The following is a 15,426-nucleotide window of genomic DNA, read 5'->3' as shown; positions in this document are numbered from 1 at the left end:
CATTTAATATTTAATATTTTCCAAATAATTTGTCTAACAATGTTTTCAAACCATTGTAAATTATTCATTAACTTATGTATTACAATCTACTTAATTTGTTTCCTTTCCTTTTTATAATATTGTGAAATTAAATTTTATTTAATGTTATTATTTTATTTAATTTATCAATTTTAATGTATTTGGTAAGGAAACTTAATCCACGTAGAAAATAATTGGATATATAAGTTGAAAAATACAATTATTGATATTTTAAAAATTTTAAATAATATATATTTTTATCGTGACATTCGTTAAAAAGATATATACTTAGAACAGTTTGATTAAAATAAAAAAAAAAAAAAGAAAGAAGAAAAAGAAGAAAAATAATCAGCTGTATTCTTTGTCATTACTACATTGTTTGGTTATTCATAATTCTTAGTAATTTATTGATAAGTTTTACTTTTTAAGTAGGCGCTTAACTTCATTATTATCTGTATTTTTCTGTAAAATAAAAATGATGTAATTTAATTTTTTTAATTAATTTTAATCATAAAAATATTTTTATCTTTACTAATATTAAACTCAATACTTATCAAAATAAAAATATATTAGTAAATTCGGCAACTTTCTTACAATCTACACATAAATTAATAATTTAAACAAAGTAATGCCATGGAATAATTAATGCCTACATACGTTAATATTGTTAAAGCAAGTAATTAAACTTAATTAATTGTAAAGTTGTAACGTGAAACTAAAATTATACTTAGTTTATGTTATAAGATAGTATATATTCATTTAATAACATTTCGTGAGTTAATATTTTATAATTTCATCGTATGTTAATTCTAAATTTTAGTTTTTTCTTTTATACAAAATGATAAAATGTTTTCGATTGTTAATTAATCGTTGAATATCATATTAATGATATTAATTGTATAATTTTATTTTGGACATTTTGTACATCGTTAATGATAATTTAATCAATAATAATAATTAATGAAATATTTATAAAAACTGATTTTTATTTTGTTAATGTGGTGAATAATAAAAAAATACGATGAGAACAAAACTTTTACTGTCAATTACATTAGTTATGAAATAAAATTTAAATATAATATACTTATTATTTTATTATGAAAATATTTGTTTTATCAACATATATTTGATGTAAAACTATTGCATTTTTTAAGTAAACCATTTGCAATTTTGAAAATTGAAGAAAATGACTTTTTCTTTTTTGCTCCAAATAGAATTAAATAAATATATGAGTAAATAAATATATCGTCTACAAGCTAGTTTTGAAGAGAATTCATTAATTGCAAAATTTTAGCTCTAATAATATTTAAATTTATATAGTTATATAAATTATCTTAAAATAATCCAACTTTGGAATATGATCGACAATTTATAATTACGTTTTCTATGTACGTGCCCATTTGTTTATCAACATATTTAATACATCGACAGAAATGTAACAGTTAATCATATCTTGACATAAAACATAATTATAAAGATAAAGTTACTATTAATTAATGCTTGTTTTAAATGAGCAAGAAATTTACTTAAAATTATGCGAATAAAATAAAATACAGCATATGAAAAGTGAGGTAATACACACGTCGTTCAATAATGTGAATTATATTTAAGTAATTCCCGTTAAGAATTTAAGCGTATAATGTGTATATCTAGACCCAGAATACGTCTTACCTAGTTTTGGACGTTACTACTTATGAAAACTTTTCCTCTTTCTAATAAATAAAAATATTACGTGATATCATGTTTGATCAATAACATCGAATTATATCCAAAAATATATAAATTCTTATATTATAGTTTCTGAATATCGTAAGACAAGTTGGATATTAATTTTAAATTGACAGTATTAAAACATTCGACGACTTTTTGGATTTCATTAATTTTCCAACAATGAAATGTCATATGTAATATTAACTGGTGGGGCAAAATAATATTTCAGAATTTCTAGAATAAAGATTGTTAAAGTATTGCCTTTCATCCGAGTTAGGAGAGAATTCCTTGGAAGTCTCGGATATTCCGTAGCGCGTCGACCAACTTGCAGTATAAAAATCTCTACGCACTGTTGAATATACGCTAGAAAGAAACGCGAGAGTGAGAGTGAGAGAGAGAGAGAGAGAGAGAGAGAGACAGATTGATGAAAAAGGGCGCTGGAGCGGGGGAGGGGACAGCAATTATAAAGGGCCCGACACGCTCGTGCTTGTTGTAAGCGAGGCATTTATTCATTGGCTGGCAACGCTCGGGAGCTTTATTACGTCCATATCTTATATCAGATCGCTCGTTAAAAAGCCACCGGAATTCAGCGCCTCGGGCTAGCGGAGAACGAGTCAACTAATGTCGCGAGGGCTTATGTTCCGTTTGTTTTCGTTGGGCCGCGTCGTCGTTAAAGTGAATCTCGCGCACGGGGGCAGGGACGAGGACAAAGACGACACTCACGGAAACGGCCCACGCTGGCCACCCAGACGCGCGGGGGTGAGAAATCCGCGTCTGCGTGGAAGCTCTAATCCCGGGCAGGCGCACTGCAAGCTCCCTTCTTTGTTATTGTTCTTGCTCGCTCGGGCGCTCGCTCACCTGCACACGCGTAGCGTCGCGGAAGCGACAGAAGGAGGGATAGACGACGGCGCTCGGGCACGCCTATATTCCGGCTGGTGTGCGTGCTACCATTTCAGTCGCACGCAAGAGCTCCACTTGGCTCGATCGGCACGTATATTTGAGCCCCTGGTCCAGTGGTGCCGCTGTCGTAGCCGTAGCCGTAGCCGTCGTCGTCGTCGTCGTCGTCGTCGTCGTCGTCGTCGTCGTCATCGTCGCGGCCGCCACTGCCGCTTGCCTGCCTCTCTTAACGTACTCCCCTCTCACTCTTCCTCTTCCTTCGGTATTCAGCTTTCGCTTCGTCGAAGCCACACCAGGCGTTAGGCTCTTCTTTTTCGTACCTATTTTTACAATTTTTACGTCCCCCGTGCGTGTGCGTGATCGGAGGATAGACTGGGTAGTTGCTGGGGTCGCGTGGGGCAGGGAGAGCAACTTGTGCCTGGACAGCGGAGCGTCCGAGCCCAGCCGAGCAACCGAATCCTTGGTCCGGCCACGAGCCCCAGCTAGGCAAGACTTTCTGTGGCGCTTGCTCGCTGTCGATCGACCGGACGAGCAGTTGGGAGTACGGAATGGTGATGATCGACATGGCGGACATTGTCGAGGACGAGGACCGGTGCGTATACTTGCAGGACTAGCTGTGATTATCGGATGGCTGACCTCCTTGATTTATCGGTCTCTGATTTGAACGGAGTTTACCCGTGGGGCGTCGTCCTCCATTCCGCTGCGCGTCTCAAAACTTGTACAAAAAGCTTTGGCCCCGCTTTCACGTGTTACGCGAATCCTGCGCAAAATTGTCGCTTTTTGAGTTAGCGCTTTTCCTTACTGGGCGCTTCCTAAGCTCATCCTTACTGTCTCACTAATACCGCCACGTTATCCCATTACTCCTCTTGTCATCTAACCCTCTGCATGGCCAAATAATTATTTGGCGAACTTCGGATTATATATCTCCTTCTATTTAGAATCGCCATCTCATTACTCTTGCAATTGCAATGAGAAGTTGACCGTCTCGTGTATTCTACGCGAATGAATTTTTCTGGCCATTCAAATACGTCTGCGCTTTTAATAATTTCATTATTCAAATTGCATTTTTGTAAATTCATGCTCTCTTATTAGAGTAGAGGAAAATTCTGTTTCTGCCCATCAAATTAATAATAAATTCATTGCAACTGTAATGTACTTATTCACCCAATAAATAGAATAAATGTGCCGATTACCGATACTTTTTAATAGCCTAGTATTAAAGCTTAGTAGTAGTTACATTTCAACTAGCGAATAGCAAGGAAAATGCTCTTCTTATCTATCAACGCATTCTATTTTTTTCTTCTTTTTTGCGCGATGAAAAAAGTCAATTATCGAACTATTATAATAATTTCAAAGCACTGCATTTATTTAAAATAAAAATAAAAAAAAAAATACTATTGATAGAATTTTCTATTATCTTAACTTGTAATAAATGACTATGCATTTAATAAAGTAACTTCACGTCAATTCAAGAACTTTTATTCTCTATCGTCTACTATTTTTTGCATTAATCAAATATTCCATATAAAGTAAATATTATCTTTATTTCGTCGAAATTTCTATTTATAACATGATAATCGATCGTCGATTACGCTTCTCTGCATAAATTATGAAGAATTACCAATTATATTTATTGCCGACTTCGCTCAATATCCCTAAACCTTCGACGTTAAGGTTCATGTATGCGCACACGCACAGGCACGCACATGCATTAACGACTTCTGTATTAGTATTTTCTTCTATTGTTTGATTTTACAAATGGCTACGTAAACAATTCTCCTACGCACAAATAGAAATTTAAATATACGTCGGCACGGGTTACATATTTCACTTACCGAAGGATATTTCATCGACCTCTTAGACTTTGCAGATTAAATTCCAATGAATTCTCAAACGACGCGTTCACCGAATTATTACTTCTTACAAAATGCAATGCCTCTTTTTGTTTCTTTATTGTGCAATTATTAAAAGAATGCCTAATATTTTTACAGATTATTTACAAGTTTGTAAATATTATCTTAATTGGAATGACTCGTTTGTTATTTAATTCCGTATACGTACGTTTGAGAGAGAGAGAGAGAGAGAGAGAGAGAGAGAAATGAATGAAAGAAAAAAAAAGAAACAAAATTATAATCCATTCGTTAGAAGAGTATCAAAAAAGTTTGTGAAATTAAAAATGATATACATTTCCATTAATAATAAATACATAGACAGACGATATTTTCAAAAGGCTGTTATTCTTATTGTTTTCATAACTGTCAACAACAAGATAACTTTGTTGCAATAGATGAATCTCGATGCATGATATGAATAACGAGAAATAATCAATTAAACTGTATACATATATAGCATGTGAAACATACCATCGTATAAAGGATTAATTGACCTACTTTTTCGAGTATTAAACTGCAGATTATTCTAGTGCTTTGACATTCTTTCACCCTCCTATGTAACGGTAGATTAAATTTTAAAGGATATGAAAAAATTTAGTAGAAAAAATATGTATGATAAAAAAGAATTAACAAACACGAATAATGGAGAAAAAGAGCAACTGAAAATTAACATAACCCTTTAAGTATTCGAAAGAGAGAGAGAGAGAGAGAGAGAGAGAGCGAGTTTACAGTTTTTATGCTACAAACAAATTAATAATTTTTAATGTTCAAATAAAGAAAAATGCGAAAGTAGTACGTATAAAATTATATATAAACGGCTTTAATAAACATTACCTCGTAGTTCTTTTTATCACGGTGATCTTAAACATTGCACATTAATTTCCAGTAACTTATAGCTGCATAACTAGCTGAATAAGCGAACAATAATATTGTGCTTCAGATCGGTGTACTTTCAAAACATAAGTTAGTAAAATATTTTCATCTATTGACCAAGCATTTGCTTTTACGAAGATAGACGTAGTAGAATAAAAAAAAAAAAAAAAAAAAAAAAAAACAGGAAGGAGGAAGAGCATTGAAAATCACGGATTAAGCCGTTGCACAAGCAAATAATGAAGGTGCATGCGGATACACAAAGCATTATGATTATTCAATAAACTAAGTTGGATTTGCGGTAAATTTGCCGAAGGCTGGAAGCAGCTTTTCATTTGGTGGCGTTCTAATAAAAAATACTAAATAAAGAAAAAAAAAACGACGAGCGGTAGATGAATTTTTCGGTGAACTGATTATTTATTAGTAATGATAATCGGCTAAGTATAGTTTATCGATAAGTGCTCAACAGACGCTGCCGCCGTACAATTCTTCCAAGTAGGTCGGAATGTATATGTATAGAAGCGCGGACGACTGATTTTGGATGATCGCCGTGAATTCTGATCACTTGTATCTCCCAATGCACAATTTTTCATTTCCTTAAGAATCTATCGTTTTGACGAAAAATCTATCGCCCTACAAATAATAATTACCAGCATTAAATTCGTGCACAAGTGCTTTACTTCACAGGTGCATTATAATAATGCAAATTTCTTCTTTACCAATAACAAACAGAAACTATTTGCCCACTTTGAATATATAAACATAAATATTACAAGTGAATTAATGTAGTGTTATTATTTAGAAGTTATTTTTCACGACATTAGTTATTCTCACACAATACACTAAGAAAATAAGCAAATAGGCACGTTCTTGACTACGCTTTGTATTATTTGAATAAATTATGCTAAAAACAAGCTATATGACAAATATATATCTAGCAGCGCTATGAAGTCACGATATTACGATAATATATATATTTACATTTATAAATACATAATATAAAATCATTTTTGAAATAATTTTAACTGAAATACTACTTAATATACGTATTAAACTAAAATGTTAAATATTTTGATAGTGACGTTTACAATTTTCATTCATACTACGTCGAATTTTCATGCTTTCAAAATAAATATACGATAAATGCATTTTAAATTTCAAATTCTCAGTAATAATTATTTATCTAAATGTTAATGATCTTAATCATACTATCATACGACGATTATTCAGTAAATAGAAATATTAACTTGAAAGCACTATTGAATTTGAAAAAGTGATTTACTCGTTTATTTAATTCATCGAATAAAATACAAAGTAAATCTAATATAAGTATAATTAAACTCAACTACTTAATGGTAAACTAACATAAAGTCTTTTTGAAAAGTACGATTACGTTATCTGGAATATTACGAATTATTTGAAAAATCTTAACAATATGTGCTTTATTATAATTCTAATAACAACAGCTTAATTCACAAAATTTCATTATCTATAATAATATATCTCACGTTTTCTTAAAAATAAACTAATAGATTCTATGAACCAATAGAAACAGATAAATTGAATGAATTTGTTAAAAAAAAAAAAAAAAAAAAAAAAAAAAAAAAATTCATTTTTATTCAAGCGAAATTCAATGAATTTTGATACATATTTGTGCAATTATGATCATTAATCATAAAAGAAAACAAATGATTGCTAGCCAGAAAAATTGATTGTTACATTTGATAATGATTTGATCATTATCGTTAAAATATATAACATATTACGAATGAACATATGCTTTTCAGTGAAATTTGATTAATTATATACGTATAATAAATATCTATAGAACTTCATAATGTATTTTCTTATTTTGGCACTCGATTCCATTAGAAATATAACAAATATATCTATTACACAATTAATAATTCTGTATATACTTAAGTATTGAATAACACTTGAAAGATCCCAAATAAACAAACTTAATTAATATTTTCATATTTGTAAATAATTAATAGGCAATTATGTGCTTAAAAAATATTTTATACTAAAAATATTATTAACAATATATACTTTTAAGTTTGTGCCATAAATTTTTTACAAACAGCCATTTTTTTCCCATAAATAGTTATTTTATTTGTATATGTACAAATTTATTGTATTTAATAATAACAGAGATCTATTATTTCACCTTTAATATATATATATATATATATATATATATATATTATTTACGCTTATATTTATTTAATGATTTTTTTCGAACAAAAAGAAGTTTTTTTAATACAACTTTTGTATACAAATTAACTTTAATTATACATTATATATTTATTATATGTTAAAAACAAATGTTTAAATCACCGATAGATTTATAGATTGATTAAAAAATTTATTTAAAAAATAATAGTTAAGAATTTCTTTTAAATTATTGGAATATATTGAATTTCTCTCTTTTTTTATCTGAAAACATTGACATTTTTACTGAAAAATTCATTCATTCGCTTTTGGCGAATGCAATTTCTAACAGTTTTATTTCTTATAATTATTAAATAATACTGTGAAATAATGAGTGCTAATTATCAGTAAATAAATAAAAGAATGAAGAAACAAATATTGTTGCTTAAAGAAATAAAAATTTCATGTTATTGCTTACTTCTGCTAAGGATACAACACATTTACAAAAGATATTTGCAAAGTTTAGAAAGGTGTTTAATTTAATCCTTAATAATAATAAGCAATTCTCTTAATTATATCTGAGTGCATGGTGATCCGAGATAATCCATGCATACGAGAATAATGAAGGTTAAATTTACAAGAGGGAAATCTATAAGTCTTTGTTCTTATTAATGTATGAGAAAACCGAGTTCCAAGTAATGCATATCTATTTATTGAAGTATTGTTATTTTATTATAATAAGCAATGATGGCTGGTATTAGCATAGATACAAGTCATTGTTACATTACAGTTAACTAAAGTTTTATTTGTATAAATTAAAATTACTCTTTTAAATAATAATAAATAAATTTAAAAGTCATATGGAGAAAAGTAAATTGGATGCTATTTTAAGTAAATTTATCTATTTTATAAAATCCGACGGTATTTCCGGATAATGTGAATTAGTACGCATTACATGATGGTAAAGAATTCAATATTAAGCGAGATTTTCATTAGATTATTATTAGGTCATGACATGACAATATTCTTGATATAATTCCTACGTAATAAAATATTAATATATTTGAAACTCTCGAGTATCAGTATTTAAATCAAAACAGTAAACGCAGCGTCTACGTTTTTGACAGACATTATTTGCGCACGATACCATGTCCGTTGCCTCCATCTCGTATTTTATGTTTACACTGATAACTTATGCAATGGAATACATATTTATAATCTCTTCTACTTTGCTTCTCTTCCTGTAATTTAATTTTTCTTATGAGATGTAAACAGTTCAAGTGTGTAATTTAAAATGAATTATTCGACACATTATTTTTTTGGTTACTCTGCAGTATTGATTTCTAGAGAAGCTTATCTAGCGTAGATAATCACTTATAAAAAACAAAAAACAATGATTGAAAAACTAGTATAATTTTATTTTTTATTATTATATCATATTCAATTTATGATTATAATCACAAGACATATCTTTATGTAAATATGCAGATATGTAACTAATCGAAAATTTTAATAACAATTAATTTCTTTGTCTGGTATCAACATTTGTATATAAAGTGTGTGTGTGTGTGCGAGCGCATATGGGTGTGTAGGTGTGTGGGTGGGTGTATGTGTGTGGGTTATTCTAATGAATTTCTATTATTAATTTAATCAATAGGTAATGGATCACATTAAAACTGATCATTTTTCATGCAAATTAAAAGAATACCGCTATATTTTTTTAATTATATATATTGAATCTAATTAAAAGTTAAAAAATATTTATTTTTCCATACGTCAAGGTTTAAACTATTTTATTATGATATTTTTAATAATATTTTTACAGGTATGAGCGGTTACTCAGACGTGCCAAAATGGAAGATCTTACCGAGGTCTCCGGAATTGGTTGTCTTTATCAAAGTGGAGTCGATCGGCATGGACGACCAGTGGTTGTCTTTTTGGGCAAATGGTTCCCAGTTAATAACCTGAATCTTGATAAGGTGACGATTGTATTAATTATGTGGTAACATAAATTAATTGTAAACTGCATATTATGACAATTGTATTATATCATTAAATTTTCAATCGTTTGATCGTATCATCGTAAAATCGTATTAATTATATGAAATTCCTATGAAATGTATATTATGCTGCGCTACGATTATAAAATAATACAAAAAATTAAACGGATTAAAATTAACCTTTGATTTTTAAAACGGGACTTATTTTCAATGCTTTCCAATTAAGAACAATTATCATTCATACATTTAATTAATTTAATTAATTTAATATTATGGATACTGATTTGTATAAAACAATAAAAATAAAATAATAAAAATAATTCACTTAAGGTTTTCAGGAAGCATTATAGAAAAATGTTTATATTTACAATCGTTGAGATTTGTATTAATTTTTGAAATGTGAATATTCATTGCTCAATAATATTACATCTCATCATTTAAAAGCAATTTATTTTGTCTATTCAATATTATTATATATATATATATATATATATATATATATATATATTTAATCTCTTAATTTTCAATATAAATAAATTATAAAGATGTGAAAATATGCTTAAAAAAGAACAGATCGTTATATCGCAAATATGAAATCGACCATTCGAGGCCGTGGAAATTAACGTCTACGTTAAATCACAAGGCTTTCAAGGTCGTATTAAGAGTGTAAAACTTAGATACAAGTGTAAAATGTCATTACAAAATTAAATTGCTCACTGTTTCTAGCCAAGGAGTAAGAAAGAGCGTAGAAAAAGTAGTTAAAACAGAAAAAAAGATGTGTCTTCAAAATTAGGTCGAGTTCAGTATAGTAAGTAAATTTGAAACGGACTTTGTTAAATAAAAACAATAAAATAGAGTGCTATTTGCACCATTATTTACAGTATTAGAATGTCGTTTTATTATGTCAAATTTAGAATATATAATACATCTATATTATTTATACTTAATTTTCATTTACTATGAAGATATTTATAGTACCATTAATAATTATAACAATAATTAATATAAAGTTAATCACAACTAAAATTTAATGTAAAATAATTTATAAATGTAGGACATTAATTATTGACAAATTTGTTCAAGACAATCCATAAATAATGAACACTGTATTATTAATATTCGCAACAAAAATTATAACTCTTTAAATTATTAAATTAGTAGCCAAATTAATAGTAATATGCACAAGGATAATGATCTAATGATCGGAATAAATTAAAGTAAATGGATTTATGCTTCTGCATCACTAATTACTAAGCATCGTTAATGACAATTCGTATTATTGTATATTAAAAGGAATCTGGATATAAGAATGGTGACAAAAACGATAAAATATTGCAATAGGTAGGGATGCCATTGGTAAAGGACAAAATAAGTAATGAGGGAGTTAGTAAGAGCGAGTGAATGAGTCAGTGGGTGAGCGAGCAAGAGTGTATATGCGTGTGCCCGTGCGTGCGTGCGCGCGTGTGTGTATGCACCTAAGAGAGAGAGAGAGAGAGAGAGAGAGAGAGAGATAACAAGTGAGTGTGTGAAAGAGAAAGAAAGTATAACTAAATGTTCTCACGCGGCGGCAAATCGATTTGCACAAGTCTGGAAATAGACCGTGGCGCAAGGCCGGTGGCATGTCCATCTGCAAATTCTATTTCATCAAGTAAACAGCCATCTTGTCATTTTTGCAACGCATCTTGAAATGAAACTTAATACCGTAATGTTTTCTTTATCGAAACAGTTAAATCATCAATATTTTCGTGTTTAATTCGGTGTTTTAATAAGCTCAGCTGATCAGCTGCATCCAACGACTTTTATTCATTTATAATTTAATGTTTAGAACAAGTCATTCGTGTAATAACTCATGGAATATTATAAATTTATTTTAATTTAAGAATATGATAAGTGATTTATATTTTAAAGAAAACATCAAAAATAACTATAACTGCTAATCACAATGTAAAAATATTTAAATTACAAACTGCATTCATAATTTACTTGTTACTTTGATTATTAATAAGATATTCGTTTCATGGCGAATTTCCTAATAAATTATATAATACTTTATTCGAAAAAACAAAATACTTAATCTAATTAAATGTCGAAATTAATTAAATAATAACCTTATAAATGACAATAATAATTTAGATGTAAAAATATATACAGAAAAGTCAAATAAAACGAATAATTACTATTTTATATCCATATGGATTTATTAATTATAATAATTTCAAATGAATTTTCCATAATCGATATATTGTTTAATTTTTTCCCCAGGCCTTATTGTACCTGATACAGTTACTAGATCCAATTGTTAAAGGAGACTATGTGATCGCCTACTTTCATACCTTGACGGTTAGCAGTAATTATCCAAGTTTACACTGGTTAAAAGAAGTTTACAACGTACTTCCTTATAAGTAAGTTATTTACCTTATTATCTGAATTTTTAAATGAATTGATTATAAAGATGACAAAATCGATGATAAAGTACCGCATGAAAACATGAACTTTACTTATTTTCATAGATACAAGAAGAACTTGAAACAATTTTATATCATTCATCCAACATTTTGGACCAAGGTACGTACATATAGTAAACATAAACGTAATGTCGATACGGAAGTCAAAATATTTTAATATAACCTTTATTCTTACATTATTATTACATCTTTAAAGCGGGTAATATTAATAATCATGCGTTTACGAAGGCACCGTTTGTACTAATTGTGTCAATTACGAATGTATAATTTTCTCCAATTTTCCGTCCATTTTTAGCTTTCAAAATCGCCCTCATTATAACCAAAGCACTCTGTCCTCAGTTTTATATTGTAAATTCGGTAACTTAAGTATATGTATATGTATATGTAGTATATGTATTATTAAAACTATTATCTTATTATCGATTTTATAATTAAATCTCAATTAATGATTGTATTGAGCACTACATTTTTAATAATTTTTTCCTCTAATCTATAATAATTACATACAAATGAATTTATATTGTTAAAAGCTTTGGAGTATGATTTTATTGTAGAAAAAATGTCTGTCTGCATATATCAATGGAATATTTTAAGAAAAATTTTCAAATGATATTTTATAAAAATAATCTTACTATAAAACAAGTGCTTAGTAATTTTTTTTACATCGTATATTCCGTATATACAGATTATAATATAAATGCTAATAGACACTAATTGAGATTGATTAAATCAATTGAACATCAAACTATTTGGTGTCAATGGACGAACTATTAGGCAAGTATGTAGCAGTCAATAGTAGGTAGGTTATATGCATTTATGTAATTGATAATCATTTTTAGATGATGACCTGGTGGTTTACGACTTTCATGGCTCCGGCAATCAAACAAAAAGTTCACAATCTACCAGGAGTTGAATACCTTTATGAAGTTATGTCACCCGATCAACTTGAAATACCTGCTTATATTACGGAATATGATATGACGGTAATGAATTACATATGGTATAATGAAAAATGCTAAACATACAAATTTATGTAAAAAATATTTAATACAGTCGTAGAATACCTGTATTAAAAGTGCCATTTTTTGTAATAACAAAGTTGCCTATGAAATATTTATCATAATTCGCTAATCATTTATTATTAAAAGATGGTATAATTTGAATTTCAATATATTTTTGTAAGTCAAATATTATATTTATTAATTTTTATGTTTAAAACTGTTTTTATATATTCTGATTTATATTTCGTTTATGTGTTTGATTGAGTAATCTCAGCAACTTTATATTACATTGTATTGTGTTTCATTGATTGTAAAAGACATAAAATATTATTTTCAACGATTAAAATTAACAGCAAAATTGTGACATTCGAGTATTAATTCCATGGTCATATTAATTTAATGTTTATAGATAAACGGGTTGAGGTACTACCAACCAAATCAATACTCGCAAGCTTCCACGTAACTGCCGGCCGCAATCCTCGTCTAAGACGAAACTAAAACTCCTCAACGTGGGACAATATCCCTTGGCCGTCACGCATCTCGCCTACGTTATCCTTCGTCATTGGCGTTACCGAGCTATAAGAGCTATTACTGTCATCGCTAAAAGAAGAACAATAATATCGATTGAGTAATTGTGATATAGATATGCTCGGGTACCATAAAGTCTGGCTTGTCGAGTTAACTAAGCGAATTTAAGGGCGAAAATAAAAATGCACACAGGTATATATGCATAGACGAGGATGTGGCTGTAGATGAAATATTTATCGATTGTCCCATAAATAAGTACACGAGTAAATAAAAGGGAATTAAAATTAATAGCCGAAAATAATGAAGGGCTAAGTGTCAAAGACAAATTTCTTACATTAAAATCCGTGAATGCAACACATTAGATCATGTTACAGAATCCAATTTATAATACTGATTTTCTTTAATTTGCAGTGCTGTACATGACTACAATCATAAACATTATTAAATATTGATTTTCTATAAGCATTGACATACACATTTCCAAATCTATTAGATTGGAGATACCGTGAATATAGAAGTATGAAAATAGAATAACAGAACTTTCCTTCAAATAAATTTACTTACATAAATTTATCTGCTACTTACTTCAATGAAATTACTTATATTGTTAATAACCATGTTAATAACAGTAGGATAAAAATTTATTTAACGTGAAAATAGAAATGGTGAAACTGTCATCAATAAAAAATGCTTATTGAAGAAAAAACTGCCTTTCTTAACAGTTCCAACTAGCCAATTAAGTCTGAGAATTAAATCTTTCAATTAAATTTCTAAGCTAATTTTCGATTATAAAATTATTTTAATCTTTTGTTGAAAATAATTCTTCATGCTATTTTTTATAAATGTATTTTTTACACATTTTAGAAATTTATCCAGTTTGGCACTTGGCTACCTTTCGCAATTCATTTCAAATCTACCAGTGAAGAAATGTTATCAGTTAAAAATTTATTTGATTGTTAGTTTTATGAATTATAATAAAAGAAATGATATATAGCATTAATGAAAGAGAGAGAACAAGAGAGAACGTTCGATTGCATCAAATGTCAATCCATTATATTATAAAAGTGGCCTAGTGAAATTTTATTTCTCGATATACTTTTTTGTAAGATAAATAAATTATTCATACATACATGATCCAATTTATGGCTTTAACCAACTACTACATAGATAAAATATTAAAAGTAGCCGTTCAGTAATCGACATATATATTTATAGATTGCAAAAGTGATTTATAACAATCACAAATTTGATGTTCGCTGTACGATACATCGTCGTTACCTACACTTATAGGCTGCCGGTTCAAGACTCTTTAAAAACGTAGTAGAATGGCATAAAATATTATGTATTTCCAAACCGACATAGTCGAATTTCATTTACTTTGAACATAATTTTATTCGCGTATTTTTATATTATTATCACAATCCTTTATATAATTTACGTATCATTAGAAATATTTACCTTTTATTTACAAAAACAAGAATGCTATTGAAATTCTTTATAGTTCGTAATTATTTATTAAATTTGCTCTTAATTTATAAATATAGAACAAAATCGTGTAATTTTATTTAATATAATATTTATAAAATACTAATAAAATTTAATAAAATTATTACATATAACCTTCAATTCTATAACATTCTAAATTTTCATTCAAATAAATTTCCACTCTACGTGCAATAATTATTCTATAAAAATAAAGCATGTATAAATATAATAGATTTTTATCAAAGTAATTAAAGTTATCCGTGTCTATATTCAAACGATAAAACAATCAAGACTTTAAAACAAAATAATGTTATACGTTATAACATATTCATTGTTAAATGCAGAGAAAACCTAAAAAAATATTCGGACCATATCACATTGTCTCTCTCTCTCTCTCTCTCTCTCT

At 28.6% G+C, this 15,426-nt stretch overlaps 1 protein-coding gene across 1 annotated transcript in view; it reads left to right on the top strand.

Annotated features, from left to right (window-relative positions):
- The window catches only part of Gdap2 (ganglioside induced differentiation associated protein 2), a 53,084-nt gene extending 38,985 nt beyond the window's left edge, over positions 1-14,099 (top strand). The window contains exons 8-12 of the mRNA XM_011502407.1: positions 9,367-9,520; positions 11,804-11,943; positions 12,052-12,106; positions 12,846-12,989; positions 13,417-14,099. Coding sequence (XP_011500709.1) covers positions 9,367-9,520; positions 11,804-11,943; positions 12,052-12,106; positions 12,846-12,989; positions 13,417-13,470 — 547 coding nt within the window. The 3' untranslated portion in view covers positions 13,471-14,099. The remainder of the gene's footprint in view (positions 1-9,366; positions 9,521-11,803; positions 11,944-12,051; positions 12,107-12,845; positions 12,990-13,416) is intronic.
- Positions 14,100-15,426: the final 1,327 nt, after the last annotated feature.

Source organism: Ceratosolen solmsi, unplaced genomic scaffold, assembly GCF_000503995.2.
Source record: "Ceratosolen solmsi marchali unplaced genomic scaffold, CerSol_1.0 scaffold39, whole genome shotgun sequence".
NCBI lineage: Eukaryota > Metazoa > Arthropoda > Insecta > Hymenoptera > Agaonidae > Ceratosolen > Ceratosolen solmsi.
This window is presented reverse-complemented; position numbering and strand designations above follow the sequence as displayed.